Below are 25,802 nucleotides of genomic sequence, written 5' to 3'. Positions count from 1 at the left end.
TTTTGATTAATCTATGATATTCACTATGGATTTGCGAAAAAACAGCGTTTTAAACGTTGACGAAACTTTTTTAAGAATTTTCGAAGTAAAATTAAAGTGACAATAAGTAGTTAAGTGTAATAATTCTGTATTATAAATAAAAATATATTAATCATTAACTCTTACTAGTGCACAACATAGCTGAGTTATTAGTAAATCGCATAAAATACGTAAATCTAAGGTTTGTTTATCTTTTTTCCTACTTCCATTGGAATAGGCTATAGTATCAAAATACTCGGACAGATATGTTATTTTAGTATATAGGATTTTTTTTTTAAATTAATACTTCATAGTTGCGCCCCATTAAATAAATAGACCATGAACTGGAAGGAGACCACTATGATCTCATATTTTCAAAGAAACGCCGCGTTATCTAACATGTTATGTAATTTATGTGTATATTATGACTGTTGAGTACATTGCAATTGAAACAGTTAGAGCTTGAATTAGCAGTGCATTACCTCAATAGTGTTGTATTGTATATATATGTATGTATATATATATATATATATTAATAATGATTAATTAGCATTTGCCTATTCTTTGTTTAATCGAAAAATTAGCATCTCAAAAATAAGAACCACTCGTGTTCATTATTTCAAACGTAATTCGTTGTCACCTTTTACAAATTTAATACTTTGGTACAAAAATATTATTAAAATGTAACCAATAATCAACACCACACAATCTAGCACTAATGTCAATGATAATTTAAATAATTTTTTTTATCGTGATTTACAAAAGAAGATTGTCTAGATAGACTTGTAAAGAGGAAATAGGAAGGGAAGTGCACGAATGACAATAAAAGTTCTTAGGATATAAAGAGGCAAGATGAAACGACTTGATTCCCAAGTGAATGTTGACTCTCAGGTTTTCGTGCCTTTACTGTTCGGGGTCTCCGAACCAAACTGAAGATGTCATTTGAATCATCTTTCCAGTTTTAAATCACCGATTGTTTGAATCAATTATTAGCTTAACCTCACTTAAAGAAATTAAACGCTGATATAAATGAAATCATCCTTTAATAAATAAAAATTAAACTTTACATCGCTCGAGATATCTGCAACGTGGACGATGTACTTAACAAGGTTTATTCATCGAAATAACTGAACCCATTTCAATGAAAAATCTTTGCATAAACCAATCATTCGAGACAATGACGATTCAACTAAGAGTTATGGGTGACCTGGGTGGGCTAGACAAAATGGATTCGATCGAGACGAGTGTGATATGTTTTGTTGTTATGAAATAGGTAGGCACTTTTTTATATTAAATGGACGGACACTTGTGCTATGAGAATTAATAATCATTCCTTACAGCGCCAATGAGCCACCAACCCTGGCAAGTTACACTGGTTCACTGACCCTCCAAACCGAAAGACAACACTAAGTATCGCTGTTCGACTGTGGAATATGTGTTGAGCGGGTGGTACCTACTCAGACGAACTTGCATAAAACCCTAGCACCAAATCAATTCCAAAAATGTTAGCTTTTCTACAAACGAAACGCGACTTATGCTGAAATAAGACGTGCACAATCACTCGTATCATTTAATTTTAAAGAAATACTATCTTCCACTTAAACATTTCGCGGGAATTTAATTATATGTAATTTTATACACACATACATATGTATACGCTAGGTACACATGCATATCAAGTACAATACATTATTTTATTTTAAAGATATTACCGTTTCACTGAAATGTATTTATATGTATATTATGTTTTGTACGCGCGAGAGATAAATGGACTGTATTTAGTTAAGTAAAAAGGGGGAGTTGTTACCTCGAAATCTGGGCTCTTACTTTTGACGCTTTCTTCTTGGGAGCGCTGCCTTGGTCTTCAGACACTCAAAGACCACAGCCAAGGGATGGGTGCTGTTATAGGAGAAGGATATTAGCCCGTTACTCTAGCTAACTTTTAACGTGACCACGGCCCACACGAGGAGGAAAGTACGTCACACGTCAAAATCATACAATGGACCAAATTATTGATGTTTCAATTTATGCATAAAACCTAAATACGCTACAATTTTATTTCTGCTGTGTACACCCCTACCTTATTTAACTCTGTTTCTTTCTTCTATCTTAAGGTTGCCTGGAAGAGATCACTGTTTTAACGATAAAGCCGCCTCGTGTGCATCTTTCTTCAATGTGTCCTTTGTATGTGTTTATTGGTGTACAAAATGATTATTTTCAACATCACAATCGTGAATCGTACGTGTATCAACGAAATCATACAAAAACGTATAACAGCATAATCACCTTTAGAATTAGTAAGCCCATTTCCGTTTACGGACAATTAATTTAAACGTCAAGTCTTTAGCAGACAATTAATAAAATGATATGACTAAATACTAATGTGTGAGAATATTAACGGTTTTTGGTTTCCCGGTGCGCTCGTCGGGAATTATTTTCCTTGTTTACAACAATATTTTAGGACAACGTATCCTAATTAATATTATAAACGCGATAATTTGTTTTAAAACTCAACTGCTCATCATCAAATTTTGCATATAATTATCAGATATACAGGAAAGGACAAAGGGTACCTAATACTTACCTGAGCGAATCGAAACAATTTCAGATAATAACGTTGAATAAGAGAGGCTAGAAAATTTACTATTGCCTCTCTGCGAGCTAGTTAGGTTTAGTTAATCTCTTGGGAAGACTACGTCCCATCACCAGACGTCAATCGTACTCAACTTGATATAGATTTAAGTGCATTAACGTACTTTTGCGTTCGGAATTTTCACATGGGATATCAGAAGTATAAAAGCTGGATCACGACAACGATGGATGGATGATTTATCTGATTAGTTACTTAATTAAATAGATCGACACAAAAAGCAAATAGCAGTACATACATTTGTTCCAGATTACTTTTGATATATTTATATATATTTTTGGTGTCAAATACATAAATCAATTGATAAAGAAGGTATATGTCCAAGGTAGCAGAGACAATGGTGTCAAGGCGTTATTAGTGAATCGTTAAAGGGTTGGTCAGATACAATAGCAAATACACTTGGAATAGGTTCGTGAGAGGATTGAACGGATGTGGACTGGGATTGTGTTTGTGATTTTTTTTTTATTTATACTATATTACACAACATTCAAAGTACATATGACATAAGAGTAACAAAAAATAAGAAAAAGTTAGCGAGCAAAGGTCTTACCTCTCACAGACAACCTTTGGAGCAAGAAGTTTTGTACGAGATCAGATAAGAGCATTCAAATTAGGATACATAAAAAAATCGATTGAATAAACTCAAACAAAAATTAAAAATAAATAAACTATTCATATTCCTGTCAATACGTGAGATACTATCACATAATTTTTAGACCATATCTAAGCTATTACTTATTGAAAGGTTTTAAGTTTACGCACTCAAACAGAGAAGGTTTTACCTTAAATGTCATGACCATAACTCCAGAGGTGTAGGCTTACCTAATTAAACTTTTTATGCAATTATATTAAAAATGGCTACCAGCACCGGATTCACACGAGTAGAATGAGGGCCCACGTAAAAGGTTTATCACATAACGTATCTATTGATCTGCATAATTTTTCCGTCCACTTCAACAATCATTATCATATTTCGGACAATTTACACTAAATCTTAATAAATTATACACTTAACCTTCCCCATTAATCACTCCGTCCATTAGTAAAAACCGTATAAAAATCAATTTGGTCGTTTTTGAGTTTATCGCGTACAGACGCAGCGGGGCTACTTTATTTTATAGTGATAATCTTAAAGAAATATTTTTTTTATTAATTATTTTTTTATTATTATATTATTAAGCATTGTCGGGCGGATAGCGCTTTGCAAGTCTGTACACGAAATTGTACGTAATATCGAATACGATAATGTATGGTATGTTAAGTTGCTATTCGAGATTCTTAAATAAAATTAAAGTTAACATATAACCGATAAATGCGGGTTCAAACCGAGGCAGGCACCACTGAATTTTCATGTGCTTAATTCGTGTTTATAATTCATCTCGTGCTCGGCGATGAAGGAAAACATCGTGAGGAAACCTGCATGTGTCTAATTTCAACGAAATTTTGCCACATGTCTATTCTACCAACCCGCATTGGAGCAGCGTGGTGGAATATGCTCCAAACCTTCTCAAAGGGAGAGGAGGCCTTAATCCAACAGTGGGAAATTTACAGGCTGCTAATGTATGTATGTAATGTAACATAGACATGCTAAGTAAATTATTGTTGTTGTTGTAACGAGCAATGAAATAAGCAAACAACGACCCCCCCCCCCCTCCACTTACATAGTGATATTAACGTGACATAAATATATCAATAAACTTGTATGAACAACAGCAATACGTAAAACACGATACTCGTTTTAAGAAATACAAATTATTCATCCGACTCTTTCACCGGTAATTAAACAATGGCAATTAACTTCAATTATGCAGATAGCATCAAAGTAAGAACCTCGGCTTTCAAAAGTCGGTAAGGCAACAAATTACCGAACAATGCAAGAACACGTTGCATTACATCGCAAACGTATACACATAGAAAATTACCAGAACGTTAAATTACTATGATAAAAAAATGGATAAGGTATCATATCATAACAGATTTTGTGGCTTAAAATAAAAAAAATCGAACGTTTTTCTTTTTTTGTAACACGAAAATACTCCTAAGCCAATTTATATAGAAGCAGTTGTCGCGCGCGGCTTAGGGGTCCCGTTTTAGGGGGTTAGTCGTCGGATATTAGACATAGATTAGAGTTCAAACTTGCTTCATAACTCCATCAAATTCATTACAGTGATTTGAACGTAAAATAACATAAAATACCAGAGGAGGTAACGTTATAGCCAAGTTTGAAAAAATAAGTTTAACACATGCAAACTCTTAAATAATTGTGCTTGAATCTAGACCACTGATCGAACAGTAGTATATACATTACTGTAAAAGATCGAACTGAGGTAAATCTTAAGATTTTCCAGTAAAACCTAAGATTTACCGGCATGAGTTGGTAAATTTTACGTTAGGTTTAGGTTAGTTGGTGGAGCTTTTACAGTAACATATACATATATCTGATATTAGTTGTCGCCCGCGGCTTCGCTCTCGCTGCCTGTGAAATAGCAACAGACAGTTAGAGTTACTTTCGTATTAATAGAGATTACCACATCCAATGAATACCTCACTTCAATGTAAAACATTATGTTATATTCGCTTGAAAGATTACTTTTTTTTTTCTATCTGTACGTGTACTTATTTGTGTTTACAGCATTAAAATTTAATAGCTAAATCACTTTATTATTGATTCCGCATATTATAATATGAAGAGGTGACGTTTGTAAGTTTGTATGTAAGGATCGCAGATACTAGCAATTCGATTTTTAAAAATTCTTTTATCAATATTTGGATTTAATCTTCCGGGTAGATGACTATCTTTTATTCCGTTAAAATAAAAATGGTTTGTGAAAAACCAGACAAGGGAATGCGAAAAAAAAATTATACGCACTCGGTAAGACATGAATGCGTCATCGGTATATACCACTTGGTATTGACTTTAAAAAGCCAATAAAAAATCTGGTAGCCGATTTATCCGAACACTCAGCCATATAAAAAAAAAATGTTCAGTCTCGGGACGCGCGACAGAAGTGACAACTTAAAAAAAAACGTAATACGGATACCGCTGTGGGTTAGAGTGACAGAGGAGGAGCGTGCCTACCGCTGCTGTATGCGTAAGTGAAAAGGAAGCCAGACGGACTGGAGCCGTAACGCGTTACGTAACGAAGCGGTTTACCCTCCCATAAGAAGTTATCACTTCAAAAAGTTTTATAACAGATTCTTATTCTGAACGAGCCTGGACTTAGTGTATCATCATATATAATCCACTGCATAGTTGGCTAGTGTTCAAGAATGGTCATTGTGGATGTCGGAGGATTTCACAGTCGATATTCTGTTGCGGCAAGAGGGACTATTTCCTCGATGTCACTTATGAATGGCAATACACTAAAGATTGGTCAATGCGGTCGAGATTACAAACATTCCGGTCATAGCTAGTTTCACTTAAACTTTCAATAAATATTATAACTGAAAATTAATAAATTTTTGACTGCACAATTGCCAACTTTTATTGAGGACTCAATATTTATATGACGTTTATCTCAACCGAACCGAGATGGCCCAGTGGTTAGGATGCGTACATCTTAACCGATGATAGCCGGTTTAAACCACCACGGAATTTCCATGTGCTTTATTTGTGATAATTAATTCTCTCTTGCTCGGCGTTGAAGGAAAACATCGTGAGGAACCTGCATGTGTTTAATTTCAACGAAATTCTGCCACATTTGAATCCACCAACCCGCATTGGCACAGCGTAATGGAATTTGCTTCTATCCTTCTCCTCAAAGGAAGTGGAGGCTTTTGCCCAACAGTGGGAAATTTACAGGCCGTTTTTAATATTATATCCCAACCGTACCGATCATTCTCATTCGTGTCTTCTCCATCCTACGTGACATTAGCTTAGCAAAATAACCTGTGCCCTCTCGGCACAACTAAAAGTCATTAAACTAAAAATTGAATTGAGTTCAGTGTGTTTGTGAATTCATATATAATATAACTACACACAAATGCCGATAAGATACAGTTTATCAATAACTTTTGATTGATTGATTTCTTTTGAAAGAAACGCAATTCAATATTAAGAAAAAAAATAAACATCAAACAAAGTTGTTTAATTTCATTTTTTAAATAAACACAAACCAATTTATTCAACTTCAATAACTTACCCTGAAATTAATTTTAAAACAGTTATAAATACAATTGTTTGAACTCAACGTTTTCCTTAACGGACTTTCCGTTTCAGACGTAAATAAAAAACCGTATAATTATTTTAATCTGTTTAGCGTATCAAAATATAATTGAAGCACTATTTGCCCTTAAATTTATTGGAGATTAAGAGGTCTAATAAAACCACCGTCGTGATTAGAGTCATAAGCGCTTCTGACACACACAGAATCGTTTAGACGACTTAACGACTTCCATGAATTAAAATGGGGTAGCTCCATTCTACACACACACGGCCTAGAAACAAAAACGATATAAGACAAAGATGAAATCAAATCAAAATATACTTTATTCAAATAGTCTTACAAGCACTTTTGAATTGTCACTTTACAACGATAATTTTAATATAATCTAATACGTCCAAACATACAAAATCTTCAGCCTTATAACGTTACTTTAGGATTTACAAAAAAAAGTGTCTCGCATACAGTCTTACATAGTGAAAAAAGCAATTATAAACTATATATATATATATATATAAAAGCGAAATACCACTCACTGATTAATCACGAATTCTCAGAAAATATAACATCTACAAACTTGATATTTAGCGGGTAGGTTTCTTATCGGTAGTAAAAATCCGCTGAAAATTTACGGGATTATACGAAACTCCACCACTATAAGACGGTAAAACGGGGATTTAATGTTTATATCTTCTAAATTTCGCGCGGATCAAGCATTGTATAAAAGTGAAAAATTGAATTTGAAATTATTTTCGGATTAGGTAGACCAATTCATAAGAAAGGTAACATTGCAGCACAGTAGCGGAGCAGAAAATTAAACACGTGTGAAACTACGAGAAGAAGCTAGCTTTAAAAAAAATGGTATAAGTACAAACCTGTACAATTTTTTTTTTTTTTCATTGCTCGAATAAAAAAAGAAAACGCGAACGAGAATTCAAGCGATCTATTTTAGTAAATGTCCCTTACAAGTAGCAATGTTAACGACCGCGATCGTATGACTAATTCAAGCGGACATCGAACTAGTTACGGGAGAACCGTTGTCGTGTGGGAATATGAACAATGAGGTACATTGTAAGAATATTGTAATTAACAACGTACTGTACCGCGGTGCTATAAGAACTCGTCTCGCGTCTCACTCGTGAAACATTGACAATCGACTTACGGTGAAACGTTGACAATCGACTTACGGTGATAAGTTACATGGTTGTATTTTGTTTATAATTAAAAACAAAACTGGCCAAGTGCAAGTCGGACTCGCGCACGAAGGGTTCCGTACCATTAGGCTAGGCTAGGTAAATAACAGTAGATACACATTTATTAATATCGAGCAAATATAGTAAAAAATGGCCCTTTTTGTATGGGATCCCCCTAAAATATTTATTTTATTATTTATTAAAGTAAAAATACAATTGAGTATTTTGTCATTTCAAGTACCTACCAGTTGCTATTATTGATATCGAGCAAAAAAGAACGCAAAGTTAATTTGTATTTGTTGTTATAGCGGCAACAGAAATACATAATTTGTAAAAAAATTCAACTATCTAACTATCGAGGTTCTTAGGATACAGCCTGGTGACAGGCAGACGGACGGATAGACAGTGAAGTCTTAGTAATAGGGTCCCGTTTTTACCCTTTGGATACTGAATCCTTAAATGGGCCGTCAAAAGTGCCATCGCCCCTAGTTACTGATGTAATAAATGTTAGCTCTTTGGACTTAAGATACACTGGCTCTCTCTTGAAACCAGAACACAACAATATTAAGTGGGCGGTACCTACCCAGACGGAGCTCTACGGATCCACTGCTGATGTAAAGCTTTTTCATTTACCATTCATCCGATATCATCAGATTCCCATCACCGGCACGAAATCTATTATAAACGCAGCACATGAAATTTTTTGTAGCACTTTGGTTTGAATATAACGCAATACAACTTACAATTATGACAACACTTTCTGGGTCAGTAAACGCCTCTAGACGTCATAGTAATTACTTTGCTATTGTTTGTAATTAATGTAATGACTCTCAAAAGTGTTTCATGCGGGGACATGTGTAAATACAAGGTGAAGACCACTGGGCTACCTCGACAAACCCTTTAAACCTTATCCGTTCGATTTCATATAAAATGCTGAAATATATATTTTGTCCCTATAAATATGCAAGCAAATGGCACCAATGCGCAATACAAGGAATAAACATTAATAAAATAAATTGAGAGCATTGCACTTAAAAATAGTCATATCTCCGGCTTTGAACTTGATCAACAAAATATATTGTTAGCAATAAACTCTCAACACTAAACTAATTCGATACAATTAAATCTAAAAAGTTCTGAAACGAAAACTGTTAAAAAAACACAAAAATAATTAAAACCGTAATTAAGATCTCTTTGTATAATTTCAAATATATATAAAAATACATTATAAAGCATTGTAGCGGTACTTTTTTTTGTTGTTTTGTAAATTAACGTGAATGTAAGAAATGAGAGACGTAGTCAGCAATATCTACACGATTTGCATTTCTTGAAATATTTACGGAATTCGAATTACAAAAACATTTTGTTGACAACACAAGAGTTGACTACCTTGTATGGAGGCTTATCAAACAAAATACGGCTTCATTTACGTACGTTGTAATAACAGTTCCGACGGATGACGTATGTCGTTTAAGCCCTTCATTCACTCAGTATTATGGTAAAGCCTAATCAAATATTCTACCGCTAAATGGCAACACTTCATCAAAAAGTCAAAAATATTTATTCAGTATTTTTGTCACACTGCTTTGCACGCGTCTTAGGTTAGTGTTAGGCATAAAAAGTAACCTTTGTTTCTTGAAGTTCAACCATGTTTTAGTCAGCCGTAAAACGAGCAAAAGACAGACGAACAGACTGAGCTACTTTCGATTTAAAATATTAGTATAGATAGAAATATTCCACTTAATCGATTGCCTAAATAATCTACCACCGGTTTGGAAAGAAACACCTTAGAAACGGTAAACGAAACGTCTTTTTGTTCAAAAACTGTATTTAATGCAACTATTCATATTTCAAAATCTTGAGGCGAACCTATAAAGCGTAGGTTCCAAGCCCTAAGGTTCTAAGGTGTGGTATCACCTAAGAAGGCATTAGTTTTATAATATTAACAAGAAAAGTTCTTCGACCATTTTTTTAAATTTTGCAATCGAGTAGTTTTTGGTTGTTTTTTATATAATGTTTTTTTGGATTCCTGTTGTAAAATATAATTGCCCAATGAAGAAAAAAAATTTAAAGTGATAACATCTTATGAGAGATTAAGCCGCTTCGTTACGTAACGCGTTACAGCGCCAATCTGTCTGGCCTCCCTTTCTCTTACGCATACAGCAGTGATAAGTTTAAGTTATCACTTCTCTAGAGCGTCCCGAGACGGATAGGTATTTGTTTCTTAAATGTTCCGATTTGAAGGGTGAGCGAAAAAGTGTTATTTACTACAGACACAAGGGACATAACATCTTGGATCCCCAGGTTGATGACGCATTGGCGATGTAAGAAATGGTTAGAATTTCTGACGGCGCCAATATTTATATCCGGTAGTGTACTATCAGGTGACCGATTCGCTAGCTCGCAAACCTGTTTAAAAACAATCGCATATTCTGATACTTCACGATCGTATTCTGACTTAGTTTCGGTTTGTTAGATGATTTCCTTGATGACGAGAATTATTTAATACAAACAAGAAATCTTTTAGGGTTTCATCCTTTATAATAAGGTATAAGAATAAAGTATTTTTGGAAGAATTACCATATACATAAACAAAATCGCGTCAAAAATAAGGAAGTACATTTATCTGATTCGTGTAACGTTATTTTCATCGATACAAACGACCTTTAGATTAGCGAATAATTAAATTAATCGATCAAGGACTTTGATCGAACGACGATTTGCGAATTATCGATGTTTGAATTATTTTACGATCAATTACAAAGAGAATTAGGTAAAGGTGAAAGTTCGTGTGAAGGAAAGTGAGGGGGGGGCGATGTCCTTTTCTGTTGCCCTGACAACGCGAATGCAAAGTTTCATGATGATCGGTTGAGCAGTTGAGCCATGAACGCAAAACAAACTTTCGTATTTATAATATTAGTTGATATGTTTTAGTCCAAGAAGGAAATTTATTTATTTATTTATTTATTTATTGGAAAAGTTACACCATCAACATATCACTAAGCACTTAAAATTAATATCTGTTGGGTAACATACAAAATGATACGTCATTAAAGGTGTAAACAACATTTTAAAGGTGTAAACAACATCATTGAAATTTGAAACATCAAAGAGGTATCTCGGTAGAAATCATTATATCATTAAATTTTTGACGCACCCCGACACTACAAAACAATTCTGTTTACGTGCTTTCCGAGGCACGAGAACGTGACACTGAAATGCTATAAATAAGATCAAATAATTTTCATATTTATAATCACTAATAATAGCATTAAGATCTTTACATAAATCCTAAACGAACAGGTGTAAATAAATGAACACATTATGACACTAAGGGTTTTAACCTCGCCTCGTTGACGGTCGGACGAATAGCGTCCCGGTTTTCAAGTGGTAAAAGTGGCAGTTAACTAATGAACAATCAGCGAGTATCATCATAATATGACAGGAACCTACATGGTTAGTGCACTCCCCAGTAGATCAGTTAAATCAAGCTCACCAAGATTATCTGTAAAATGTTTGTGGGCAATAAATTTCGCGCGGATAAAGGAACGACTCGCGAGTCCAACTACTTTGCTAATATAGCTCATTTCAAGACATTCCTATATAAGCTTAGATAGATGGGTTCTTAATATAAATTGCTTAATTGTGTGTGTGTAACATAAGCTCATTAGATTTCCCAAATGCTGTAATGCTGGGCTAAGGCCTCATCTCCCTTTGAGGAGAAGGTTTGGAGCATATTCCACCATGCTGCTCCAATGCGGGTTGATGGATACACGTGTGGCAGAATTTCATTGAAATTAGACACATGCAGGTTTTCCTCCACCGCCGAGCACGAGATAAATTACAAACACAAATTAAGCAAATGAAAATTCCGTGGTGCTTGCCTAGGTTTTAACCCGCAATCATCGGTTAAGATGCACGCGTTCTAACCAATGGGCCATCTCGGGTAATAATAAAGACTAAGATAATAAAAGAAATAAGTGTAAATATATACATACACTACAACGAAAAACTACACAACCAATGATACTAAACTTCCATATCTGTAACATAAACAATACGTCCAATAGACTATCTGTAATCTTCATTAGAAATATCACTACTGAATGTTAACCTGAATATTATAATAAATAACTTTAAAACAAAGATAACTTATCATATACGAAAGCATCTGCAATTTTATCACTCACATTTAGAGCACCCTATATATTCAGACCACCTGGTTGATAAAAAATTACTATCAGTTAACGCAGTCCATGGCTTTGACTGATAAGAGAAACTAATACATTACAACTAATTTATCTTTACCGAAATACTCCGATAAAAGGATGTGGTCTATGATAAATTCACACCATAAAAAATATTATAACCAAAATCTTCTTTCGATTCCTTTCGAATTTTTCGACTTAATAACTTTTTGGGAATACTTTGTAGATAATTGTAACCATGTACATTTGATCTATATTTCTTAAATCTAATTTTGATTTATGAAGTAACAGTTGCATTGTACCATCGTTATTATTATTATGAGCTTATGTCAGTCCAGAGCTCGGCAAAAGTTTCTCCCATTATTTCAAACTGTTTCACCCAAAGTAAACAATAAATTAACAAAATTTACTTGATTATTACAACATAGAATGTTTATAATATAGTTTCTAAATTGTTATGCTAATAGAAGCTAAGGCAAAAATAAATTATGCCTAATCATCCATTATGCCAATGCATCTATAATAATAATATAAATGTGACAGTAACTCTGCCCGTCTGTTTATCCATTGCTCTCTCATGGATAAGCCCCTGCGCCAAATTGGATGAAATTTGAAGCAAATAACACAAGCTACTTTTTGCATGCCTGACTAGTTTACCTTATAATTATATGCAGGAATTTAATTGGATCATAATCAATTACCAAATATCAATAAACAAAAAACTTGCTAGCATTAGTAGAGAGCCTTGACACAGAACAAATTTTAATGGGGTAATAAAATTGATGTTCTAGTAGATTATATATTCAAGATTATATTAGAACTAGTGACCTGTCCTGGCTTCAAATGGGTTCAATTTAACAATATAATTAAATAAAATGTTATCATATAAATATAATCTATAGCCTAGAGCACTCAGGATTAAAAAAGTGAATCAGCTCATTAGTTCCACAGGTTACTTACATACAAACGAACACATTTTACATCTGTATATATTAGTATAGATTTTAAAAATTAATAGTTAATAGAAGTAATATATATGTATGTCTAAAAATGTCTATGGGCTTCATACAAGGGGGTATCTCTCATTATTTCCTCATTGTCTGAAGCATTAGTGGTATCTTTTCATTTAATTTAGATAATATAATATCTTTATTTCTAATGCCAGTGTCATTATATTTTTAGTCATATAGGTTGTATATTATATTATTTTTATGTAATAATATAGTTATGGATGATTTAATCTTCCCAATCATTAATGTATATTATTTACGAAATAAATCTTTTTTTTATTTTTTTCATATTAATGTTGTTAAAAATATTTAATAATTACTAGGTATTAATTTAACATTATCATTACTTTATTTTTAATTTAATGACATATTGATTCGTTTAATCTATTATCGTTTATAAAATTGAAAGTCTAAATCCAACCTTCAACCTTGAATTTAAATGTCGATATTCTATTGATACGAGACTGGACTGTTGACAATTTTCTAATTTCACACTCCAGTACTAAGAGATTTATTCTCGAGTCCTAAATGAATTATGTAAGGTATGTTTGAAATTGTATAAGTTAAACAAATACGTTTCATTTAAGTGAAATCTCCATCAAGTCACGATTGCGGAAAAAAAAGATAATAACTATTTGAAAGGTCAAAACAATGAAGTAGTTATTATTTCTCGTCAGATTAAAATACTTTTTCTTGATACTTTCACCGCTCATCAATGAAATACTTTAAATATACAGCATAGAAGTCGAATACGATAAAAAATGTACACAAAAAAAACCGTTGATTCGCTTTACGTTTTAACTTAAAATTGCATTAACAGTCACTCACCTGCAACAATTACGTGATATAGGACGTCGGAGTTTTAGCGGAAGAGAAAAATTATGATAAGATTGTGCGATAAAAGGTAATTACAACGTAAAGATTTTCGTCGAAAACAGTGCGTTGGTACAGCAATATGTCGCGGTCACTCACATTGTTCACTGCACTAAAAAACAAATAAGAAGCAACAAACTTGTACACATGGACACAGACTGCGAAATGGCTAATAACTATTTATGAATTGTAAAAAAAAGGAAAACGAAAACATCCGCGGCGACACATCACCCTCCCGAGCCGTATCGGTACAAAATTCTTTTGGTTTTTAAATTGATTGATTGATTAATACCATGCCATTCCATTCAAATTCCAAATCACTCATTCCGTACGTTACAGGTAATAAATAAGTCTGTCAAGTTCAAGTATTCGCTTATTAGAAACCAAATTATTTAATATGTAAAATATCCAACAAGAATAAAAAAATATACATAAAGTCGAATTAAAAAATAAAACACGAGTGGGAATTAAAATATGCCTTTAATATTGCGCCAACTTAGAAATCTTATAGCAATACAAAGCAAACAGTTCACTTTATAATTTACATACTACTAATGTCAGATGTCATACGTCTGCGTGACAGATATTGAGATGACAGTTCAAGAGTTTATTTTATGTCGTGAATCGTGTTATTAAAAGTTAAAGAATAATATAATTGTATTCTATTTTACAGTTTATAGAGTAACAATTGATTTTTAAGTATCATCTTATAGTATTTATTAAATAAAATAAAAACGAACGCATGACAGTGTAATCATGTCTGACGACAAAGATAGCTCTGTCCCGCCAACTCAAGACAAGATTGAATTTAAAAAGCCTGTCCTTATTGGTCGAATAGGTAAACTTCCTAAAAAAGTGAAGATCGATGAGGAGAACCCACCAGAAAGTAGTAGCCAAGAGAAAAGGAACGAAAATACATCGGAATTAAGTGTTAAAAGTTCATTGCCGCCTGCTGTTTTGTTGAAGGAAATATTAACTCCTATACCCTATAAAGAGCCTAAATGGTCCGGGTTGTGTCCTGACGGTAATTATATTAATGGATAACTACGTGACACTATTATTTAGCAACAAGAACTTATGTTTGTTTACTATTTCAAACAAGTTTAAAGTTCTTACATAGTAGTAACAGCCCATAAACGTTTCACTGCAGGGCTATGCCCTCCTTTCCCTTTGAATAGGAGGTTTGGAACTTTTTTACCATGCTGGTTCATAGCATTTTTGTAGACACACATGTGTCAGTATTTCATTGAAGTTAGACACATGCCAATTTCCTCACAATAATTTCCTACACTGCCAAGTGCTTCTTACATTCACTACTGAATCAAAAATCAAAAGTCTTCTGGCCGGTTCCTTTCAGTAGACTATACTTTCCGAACCAGTAGTTTATTTATTTAAAAGGTACATCAACATCACACATATTCAGCACTTATAAATAACAGATAAAACAAGAGAAAAAAATTAGGACCTGATATGAGTGACAATTACAGATGTACACAACATTCACACAAAGAAAAAAAAAATAAAACTTATTGTCTACCTGTTGAATTTAAGTAATAATTAAAAAAATATATATATTAAAGAGAAATCATAAGACCTAATATACAAAACTGATATATAAAACCATAAATAAAAGTAGTAGTCTTATATTTATTTCCATGCTGTAACATTGTCATGTTGTTGACATTCAAGTGCTTTTAGGTGTCTTAAATAAATAATATTTTTGATTTCAATCAGTTTGGAGTGTTTAGAAGAACATCAATATTTTTTGTTAATTCAATTTAAAAAAAAAATGTTTACTACTGATCAACATCATAAATTTTATAGTAAAATCACATTAGAATAAAATATCATCATGTTTATGGTGATGGTGTAACTTTTTCAATAAATAAATTATATATTCTTATGATCTTATATAAACAATGTCATAATATATTGAATAAAATAATTACAGGTTCCGAATATGGCTTGGAAGTTTTGAAATCAGGAATGATACTTGAAAAGATTGAGCTGACAAATAAACCATACTACGTGTTTGGACGACTTGCAAATTGTGATGTTGTGATGGGACATCCAACTGTTTCCAGGTATTTATGACCAAAAACAATTGATAAAGGAAAACGAAAAGTTGAAAAAGTTAGTAAACAATTTAATGACCATAAATATAATTGTTGTTAAAAACTCCATTTGAACTAATATAATACCCAAAAATAAGTTTAGATAATGTTTTATTATACCTCATGTTACTGAAAGAGACAGAAAGTGAAAGAGAGGTAAAGGTTTCTGGAGTATGGGATGATTTCTCTACTGCAAGCAGCATTAAACAAGTTATAAAAAATAATCACTCATAAAATTTTACAAGATTTTGAGTATTTTTATTTGTTATTTCATAAGGCTGAAAATTATTGATTATACTGCAAACAGAAGTTTTTTTGTGTGAGCCAGTGTAATCACAGGCACAAGGGACATAACATCTTAGTTCCCGAGGTTGGTGGCGCATAGGTGATGTAAGGAATGGTTAATATTTCTTACAGCGCCTTTGTCTATGGGCGGTGGTGCCCACTTACCATCAGGTGGCCCATATGCTCGTCTGCCAACAAATGCCATAAAAAAAAAAAAAGAAATTGTACTTATAACACATATGTCAAACACAGAATGTATAAACCTTTCATCAAGTGAAGATAATGACCAAAATTTACAATTACACATTTTTAGTTTCAAATCTCAAACAGATATGTAGCCTATTCCAATGGAAGTGGAAATAAAGATAAACAGCCCTTATATTTCGTATTTCGTGCGATTTGCTTATAAATCGGCTATATTGTGCACTTTTAAGAATTTATGATTAAATAATTAATATATCTTTATTTATAATACAACACTATTACACTTAACTACTCATTACCACTTTAATTTTACTCCCAAAATTACGATAACAGTTGCATCAACGTTTATTCCAAAGCCATTTTTTCGCTAATCCATAGTGAATATCATAGATAAATCAAGCTCTCGACCAATGATATCGAGTCAATTTGCTGTCAAATGTTATTTAATTGGCTTTTCTCCTCTTATGGTTGGAATAGAGTACACATGTACCCATTTTTGTATCTGAGATAACAATAATAAAAATAAAATATATATATGGAATAATAATAAAAGTAAATGTGTGCTCCTTTGCCTTTTCATAATAAAAATAAAGGCTTTTGAAAGAAAAAAAATTCGAATTCTATATTCGAAAAGATGTTTTGTCTCTGTGTCTCTTGGCATAGGCATAACATTTTCCAATGTTTTCTGACATGCTGATATAATCTTATTTAAGCATTATCCAAATTTCCTTTGGCTTATAAGCTCTTCTTTAATTATTATCTAGCTGGAAATAATTTTCCAATACGGTATTTTCTTCTACAAACTACACAAATGTGCAAACTCTAACACTAGTCTGTCTGATACCTAATAACTGAACCAAGGAATTTTTTGTTCATATATAGAACATATCCATTTCAATTATGGTTTTTATTGCTAAAACTGATTGTACACCGGTTCTCATGGGTACCCTACTCCGAGGTCTCGGGTTCGATTCCCGGCCGAATCGATGTAGAAAAAGTTCATTAGTTTTCCATGTTGTCTTGGGTCTGGGTGTTTGTTGTACCGTTGTTACTTCTGATTTTCCTTAACACAAGTGCTGTAACTACTTACATTGTAATCATCAGATTAAGATTAAGATTAAGATCAGAGTAATTTATGTGATGTTGTCCAATATTTATTATATGTTTATTATTATTATAAGAAAAATCTGATATTTTGTAATGATTCCAATTATTTTATTATCAATGCAGGCATCACGCAGTCCTCCAGTACAAAGCCTTTGCAGAAGATGGAGAGCCAGCTTCCGGCTGGTATATATATGACCTCGGCAGCACACATGGAACATTCATCAACAAGCAGAAAGTTAAACAGAATCACTATTTTAGGGTCAGAGTTGGTCATCAGATCAAATTTGGGTCAAGTACAAGAACATACATTGTCTTAGTAAGTTTTTATATTTCATAATACATTTAGTCTATATAATTGATTATATAAATAATTATATTATATCGAAGATATAATTCTATATAACTATATTTCTTCACTAGCTGCCAGCAGCTGAACTGAAAGAACTGAATTTTTGAATCAAGACTAGTCCAGACTTTGTACGGGTAGAATTCATACAAAGCTATCCCATTTGCTCTTTTGAAGTTGCAATTTCCATCAATCCTTACATATAATATAGTATATAATAATAGTATCAACCTGTAAATTTCCCACTGCTGTTCTAAGGCCTCCTCTCCCTTTGCGAAGGTCAGGAGCATATTCCACCACGCTGCTCAATGCGGGTTGGTGGATGCACATGTGGCATAATTTCGTTGTAATTAGACACATGCAGTTTTCCTCACGATGTTTTCGTTCACCGCCGAGCACGAGATGAATTATAAAGACAAATTAAGCACGTGGAAATTCACTGGTGCTTGTGTGGGTTTGAACCCGCAATAATCGTTTAATATGTACGCGTTCTAACAACTGGGCCATCTCGGCTATTCTAATAAATAATCCTTTCTTATTGAGCGTCAATATTGCGAATGGTGTAAATAGTCTTAATTTCAAACGCAATGAATTAATCTTCCACTCGCTGATTAATAACGAAATCTCAGAACTATAACACGTACAAACTTGAAATTTGGCAGGTAGGTTCCTTATAGGGTGTAGACATCCGCTAAGAACGGATTTTACGAAACTCAACCCCTAAGGGGGGTAAAACAGGGGTTGGAATTGTTGTGTTTTATAAATTTCGCGCGGGTAAAGCCGCAGGTTCAGCTAGTATATACATATATATTTAGAATATACATTGTTTGAGTTCATTCATTACGTAAATCCTCTTTTTATTTAAGTCGGTTAAAAAAATCAATATTTAGTAATGAAATTTTAAAATGTTTTAAAGGGTCCCGATTTCGATAGCGAAGGTGAATCAGAGTTGACGGTTACGGAGATAAAGCAGCGTGCAGTGAATATGAAGTTGGAAAGAGAAAGGATGATACAAGAGGCCGCCGAACAGAGAGAGAGGAACAGATTGGAGGAGGAGAAACGCAGGGACGAACAGGGTATTGATTGGGGAATGGGTAAGTTTTTTAAAGATTTGACATTTTGTGGAAATTTTTACTTGACACAGTTCAAGATACAACATCGGTTTTTTTATGTTATATAGTTCGGTGGACTGGCAAATGGGCCAAATGGTAAGTGGTCATCACCAATGCAGCACAAATGACATAACATCATAGCTCCCAAATTTGGTGACCCATTGGCGACGCAAGGACTGGTAAATATTTATTTCAGCGTCTATGGACGCTGGTGGCCATTTGCAATCAGGGAGCGCAATTGCTATTTCAAATATAGTTAATATTGTAAAATAAATGCGAATAGACAGAATGAAGGATGTTTAGGTCAGTTTTCAGAAGCAAATACGTCTCGTGAAATCAGGATATTATCGGGGTATATCATGTGTATTTCTAAGGTCTGATATAGTTCTGGTAATATAAAATTTGCATTGAATGATTCGAAGGTATTCTATTATAAAGTTTGATGACTTTGGTGAACCTCGTAGACATCCACTCTCTTCGCCTCTCCTGACTACGATAAACGCTTCCTGAACACCTAAATTTCTCTGTTTCTCCGTTCTTCCGTTACCATAATAAATCACATTAAAATGGTAAATTGTAAAGCATCACAAACAAATAAAAACATGAAGTAAAAAAAGGCACTGCCAACTGTGAGCATGTGAATGTTACTAAAAAAAAAAAAATTTTTTTTTTAGCTTTAGTAGCCTGTATATTTCCCACTGCTGGGCTAAAGGCCTCCTCTCCCTTTGAGGAGAAGGTTTTGGAGCATATTCCACCACGCTGCTCCAATGCGGGTTGGTGGAATACACATGTGGCAGAATTTCGTTGAAATTAGACACATGCAGGTTTCCTCACGATGTTTTCCTTCACCGCCGAGCACGAGATGAATTATAAACACAAATTAAGCACATGAAAATTCAATGGTGCCTGCCTGGGCTTGAACCTGAAATCATCGGTTAAGATGCACGCGTTCTAACCACTGGGCCATCTCGGCTCTATAATAATAATAGAATAAGAGAAATAAAAAAAAGCATTAAAATGGTTCAGAGTACTCTACTCTACTAATAAAGTCGGTGTCGGAAAAATAAGAGCTATAATTAAAAATATATTTTCAGGCGAAGACGCAGAGAACGAGACCGACTTAGCAGACAACCCATACGCTTCAACCGCTAATGAGGAGCTGTACCTGGATGACCCTAAGAAGACGCTCAGAGGTTACTTCGAGAGGGAGGGATACGAGCTCGTGTATGACTGTGAGGAGAGGGGAGTTGGACAGTTCCTTTGTAGGTAAGTTATGAACTTATCAGTAGTTCAATTTAACCTTTAAATACCGACGTGCGGTCTAAGAGGCTCCGATAGGTACTCGACTTGCTAGTTTATCCCAGCTTTTCAGTAGCTGCATGGTTAGTGCCCACATAATCTTGGGAAACAAATATTTTTTGGGGTAATGTCTTTGTACAAGATTGACTATAATATATACTCTCTTGACTTTTCGAACTGTATAAAGATACAAATTGCTGCATTCCAAGGCATTGTTTATATGTTTTTTTTTTGCCTCCTTTTTAAAGGTGTGCGTTGCAAATTAAACGAATTCTTTATTAATATATCGGTTCGGCTCATTCCTAGTCACAGTATTTATCATGTGACTTTCGCCACTAAATGGAAATGAATGGATGTATTTTTTTATATGTAAATTTCACTTAAATGTCTGTTTTTCAGTTAGGTTTTGATATGTTGGATTTGTGTGGTATTTTGTTGTAGAATATTTCTGACTGTTCTGCAAGTATTTAGTACGCAGGCTATTATCATTCGATACGGTTGCGCTCGCTTCAATGAGCGAGGGATACTCGAAGTTCGTTATGGGTCAGTGGTGTCGCGGTATCGTTCTGAGTGCCAGTGTGGTGACTCGCAGGGTGGAGCTGCCGCTGGAGCAGGCGTCGGGCGGCTGCGTGCGGGCGGAGGCGCTGCACCGCGGGAAGAAGAAGGACGCCGTGGTGGCGTGCGCGCTGGAGGCCTGCCGCCTGCTGGACCGCGCGGGGCTGCTGCGGCAGGCCAAGCACGGTGAGCCTGACACCTTTACACACTGATACTTTGCCTTTACTACAAAATATATGTTTATTTCTTTATAAAGCATATGGTAACATTATTATGTTAGTGCAGTTTTTTTTTTAATATTTTTTACAAATATTATGAACATATAGTTAAAAATATTTGTATTTGTTACGTTTTCATGTAACAAATATAAATTTTATTCGGCATTTCGCATACTCGTTGTGAAGGGTAAGGTAAAATAAAGAACCTAATCCTGTGCCTAATCTAACAACCGCACGTCTGAAAACCGATGTCAACACCGATATTTAATCCAAATATCCGTTACACAACCGATGTCAGAAAATTCGGATATCGCCCGTGCCTGTAAAACTATACGGTTGAATGTTCATGTGCAGCAACGCCATCTAGCGGCGAGATCTTATAACTACTTCCATAAAATCTATACTAATATTATAAATGCGAAACTGTCTGTCTGTTGCTCTTTCACGGCCAAACCTCTGAACCAAATTTGATATGAAGCGAGCTTAAATTCCAAGGAAGAACTTAGGCTACTTTTTATGGCAAACACCATGACCAACCCCTGAAACTCGAGTTAAGCCGTGAGTGACAACTACTAAAAATCCAGCCAGCTTAATCTGATAAACTTTAATGAAATTGTTTTAATTAACAGTTTAATTGCTTGTCTAGAATCTCGTCGCAGGAAGCAACGCGATTGGAGCGCTGACGACTATTACGACTCCGACGAGGACACGTTTCTGGACCGAACGGGCAGCGTGGAGAAGAAACGACGGGCTAGGATGGAGAAGCATGGTGCTGTCGAGCAGGAAGTCAACAAACCACTGACTTACGACGACCTTGTAAACTTATTAAAACAATTTTCCTATATTTTATATCAAAAGACATCACAAAAATTAAAACAGTATCATTGTTGCATAATTACATCGTTGACCAGTGGTAAACCAAAGAGGCATATAAGGTCATCAATCCCAAGTGCCTGGATTCAAACCCTAGGTCGAGCAATAAAAAAATAAAATTACTGCGCAGTACTATGTTTTTGCTTTTCATACATTTTTTTATACTATAATATTGTTACTGATAAGGGTTTTTTAACCAAATTGAAATTAAGGTCAATTATAAATATGACTGTAGTCCAAAATAACTAACTTAATTTCTTTGTCCACAGCTTAAACAGATAACAGATATAGAAAACAAGATATCCGCAGAAGAGAAAACATTAGAACGTCTCAGGGCTACGAATAAACCAACAAAGGAGACGATGGAAGGAGAGGATGCCCTGGACGAATTCATGAGTACTCTGGGTAAACAGGGGCAGAGTATGGCGCAAAAGGCTGAAATATCAAAAACGAAGGTAAAAGCCAACTGATTTTTACAATTTTAGCTTCTCTACATGATCCCTTTGTGATCAGGATGTTTGTGTTGTATGACAGATGCAAGACTTTATTAAAATTGTATAAAAAAGTATTAAAAAGTATATGTATTCATATTCTGCCTTGTTGGGTATCTTATGAGACACAGCCTTGTTCAAGCCTCGTGGCAAGGTCAATAAGGTTATTGAATTTTTCTGACAAAAAATGTTATATGGCCTGAAGTTTTGAAGTTGGTTTTACTTATACTCCTAGTCCCATTCTAGTGAGGAATAGACAATAGAGTGCATGATTAAGTATCACAATTATTTCTTCTGCGTAGACTATTCCCTCATGAGAATGACAGCTATAAATAAAATCAATTTGATGCCATAAATTTCTGTTTTAATAAACATTTCTGTAAAATTTAAAAGATAATGGTATTTGCTCGTTCGCCTATAGATAACATTAAAAAAATATATATATTAAACAAAATATACGTTATTTATAGATGAGCATACAAAAGCTTAAAGCGGAGCTATCGAAAACACAGCGGCTGGCTGAGCTTGCACGGCCTACGAACGCGCTGCCACAACTTAAGAAGGATGATACAAAAATGGCCGTCAAACAAACCAACTCTGTAATTTATGGCAAAAGGTAAAATATAACTTTTGTTAAATACTAGCTGAATATTAACAAAAACCCTATATAGTTTTAATGCTGTTCATACTTCGGTCGCATATAAAAATAATTCTCAATCTTTAATAGTTCCCAATATCATATAATTTTGTACTAAAATTTTGAAATCCCTGGCTGTAAGTAAAAAAGTCAATGCCTGCGCTGTGAGCTGATTATAGCTGTACTTTGCACTAAAATGTTTTTGAATTTCGACTTGACAGTGTAATGCTTAAAATCTTGAATAATGACAAATTAACACTACTACACATTTTTGGAGTACTCAGATCCATAAGTTGCAAGCCTACGCTAGTTGGCAGATTCTAATATAGCCTTTTTCATAGACAATTAAAATAAACTACTATCCACAAGTACATAAAATTGTTTCTTGAACTTGTACCTAGGCAAAATTTGGTAAAAGTGGGTTGTAATAGTATGCAATATATTTTTTTGGCTTGTAGGTTACGGTTAAAAGAGGACAAAGAAAAGCAACCAAAAGTTAAAAAGGAAACGAAAGAAGAAGAAGAATTTGTTGAAGAAATGGACTCGGATGAAGAACCAGAACCTTCTAAAGAAGTAACTGTTAAGAAAGAAGTAAAATCGGAAGACAGTATACCAGAAGCTAAGAAAGAAGAAAAAGTACAGACGGAAAAGAAAATTTACGGTCCAATGCGACCTCCAGAGAATTATGTTGTACCTGATAATTATTTTGACCAAGAAACAGACAGAGATCTACCAGAAATAGAAGAAAAAGAAACATAACAATAATAAAAACTTGATACTAATTTATTAGTTTTATTTAAATGTACATTACAAGCCATTTTAAAAAAAATATTTTTAGGCTGAATCAAAGTAGATTTTTGATTATTTGCCAATAAAAGGTAGATGTGAGGATCCTTACAGGCTTCTTAGAAAATATTTATATTATTTGGATGTAATTGTAGTAAGGCCATTTCGGTCACCTATAGACATAGACAATATAAACTAGAATTGTGGGAAGTAACTTTAACACTCGGTTTAATGTTTAAAGTATTTATATTAAATTTAACAGTAAGTTTATTACTATAACTAATAACCAGTGACATATTTGCAATAACTCATTATTGAATACTGTTATTGTATTTTTTCTATTTACCTCACACCAATATAAGAAAAACTTAATAATCATGATTCTTTGTCAATCTCGCAGTTTACTTAATTTTAAACGATTAGGATAAAAATATATGCAGACCATGTTCTTAATAAAATTTATTTCCATAAGCCTTACACTTAAATTTATAAACGAACACTTTTAAGTCCATAAACCAACGGTCGCAATATCAACATTGAGGTTAAGTTGGCTATCTTGTTGAAACTGTCGCTTCTTTCCTTGCCGCATCTTGGAGCAGCTGTGTGTCTACTTCATCAGCAGGTAACTGTACGTAACGTACCACTGAACCTCGTATGAAACAGTTCTTTACTGATAGCATATGAGGGTATTTGTCCGGGTCGATGACGCTTATATCGGACAACTTAATATTTAAATATTGATCAACAGAATGCAACGTCCCGCAAATACTGAGATCGTTTTTTAACTCAACCACAACATCTTTACCAACGAGTGATTTAAAGAATGAGTAAAATAGCATTTTTGTTTATTTTGATTCACTGGGCGGCAATGGTGACACAGAAATTAAATAAATTTGCAATGACAAATGACAGTTATTTGACAACTGAAAATGGGACAGATAATCTGGTAATAGGTTGTGGCCTATAGCCTATTCCAATAGAAGCAGGAAAGAAAATAAACAAACCTTACATTTACGTATTTCATGCAATTTGCTAATAACACAGCGATATTGTGCATTACTTAATTATTTTTTATGATTAATATATCTTTATTTATAATACAACACTTGCACTAAACTACTATTTCCACTTTAATTTTACTGCCAATGTTATCGGGATAACAGTTTCGTCGATGTTAAAAACGCCATTTTTTCGTAAATCCATAGTGAATATCATAGATTAATCAAGCTCATGACCAATGATATCGCTTCAATTTGCTGTTAAATGTTGTTCATTTGGATATTTTCCTGTTATGCTTGGAATAGAGTATAGTGAGAAATAGCATCCCAATCTTTTTAAGTAACTTTTCTACGTCGTTTTTTTTCACTTATTACTTTTAAGACGGCTTTGGTGTTCGCTTTCACATTACTAATATATAATTAGTAGTGCATGCCATATTATTAGTACATATACACACATATACATAATGTACAACACAAGTATTATTTATTCTGTATGAAAATGAACCAATACACCCCAAAAGATTTATATTATCTACAGAGCGGAATTTAAAAGCCTGGTGCCCTGGATGCCCTGTCCTAATTCCGGCCCTGATTATCTATACTTTGTCTTTGAATAATCTATACTAATATTATACAGAGATTTGTTTATATTTACCCAT

General features: G+C 33.8%; 4 protein-coding genes across 14 annotated transcripts in view; 2 read left to right on the top strand and 2 right to left on the bottom strand.

The window, feature by feature from the left end:
• LOC113391582 (mitogen-activated protein kinase-binding protein 1) overlaps nt 1-14,383 on the bottom strand; it is a 124,807-nt gene extending 110,424 nt beyond the window's left edge. For 10 of the 11 annotated variants that reach the window (XM_064219976.1, XM_026627583.2, XM_064219978.1 and 7 more), the window contains exon 1: nt 14,071-14,383. The gene's annotated coding sequence lies outside the window, so the exon portion shown is untranslated. The remainder of the gene's footprint in view (nt 1-14,070) is intronic. The other variant, XM_026627586.2, reaches the window with a different exon arrangement.
• Nucleotides 1-25,802, top strand: part of LOC113391592 (scavenger receptor class B member 1-like) — a 352,256-nt gene that overhangs the window by 240,299 nt on the left and 86,155 nt on the right. The window lies entirely within an intron of this gene.
• LOC113391590 (kanadaptin) lies at nt 14,717-24,138 on the top strand. Its single transcript, XM_026627605.2, has 10 exons — nt 14,717-15,139; nt 16,067-16,199; nt 17,949-18,141; nt 19,088-19,265; nt 20,378-20,549; nt 21,175-21,323; nt 22,002-22,171; nt 22,498-22,683; nt 23,190-23,335; nt 23,815-24,138. The coding sequence occupies exons 1-10, from the start codon at nt 14,872-14,874 to the stop codon at nt 24,113-24,115; spliced, it is 1,896 nt and encodes a 631-aa protein (XP_026483390.2). The 5' UTR covers nt 14,717-14,871; the 3' UTR covers nt 24,116-24,138.
• Nucleotides 24,587-25,061, bottom strand: LOC113391619 (U6 snRNA-associated Sm-like protein LSm2). Its single transcript, XM_026627647.2, has one exon. It carries the CDS (start codon nt 24,979-24,981, stop codon nt 24,694-24,696), a length of 288 nt encoding a protein of 95 aa, XP_026483432.1. The 5' UTR covers nt 24,982-25,061; the 3' UTR covers nt 24,587-24,693.

The sequence above is a fragment of the Vanessa tameamea genome, chromosome 30, assembly GCF_037043105.1.
Source record: "Vanessa tameamea isolate UH-Manoa-2023 chromosome 30, ilVanTame1 primary haplotype, whole genome shotgun sequence".
NCBI lineage: Eukaryota > Metazoa > Arthropoda > Insecta > Lepidoptera > Nymphalidae > Vanessa > Vanessa tameamea.
The sequence above is the reverse complement of the archived record's forward strand: the minus strand, read 5'-3'. Positions and strand labels throughout refer to the sequence as shown.

What these genes read in the sequence shown, in the direction of transcription:
- LOC113391590 (XM_026627605.2), top strand. Translation starts at nt 14,872, where the DNA reads ATGTCTGACGACAAAGATAGCTCTGTCCCGCCAACTCAAGACAAGATT. An exon ending in GTCCGGGTTGTGTCCTGACG is followed by an intron (nt 15,140 to 16,066) that starts GTAATTATATTA and finishes AAATAATTACAG; the next exon opens with GTTCCGAATATGGCTTGGAA. An exon ending in CAAGAACATACATTGTCTTA is followed by an intron (nt 18,142 to 19,087) that starts GTAAGTTTTTAT and finishes AATGTTTTAAAG; the next exon opens with GGTCCCGATTTCGATAGCGA.
- LOC113391619 (XM_026627647.2), bottom strand. Translation starts at nt 24,981, where the DNA reads ATGCTATTTTACTCATTCTTTAAATCACTCGTTGGTAAAGATGTTGTG.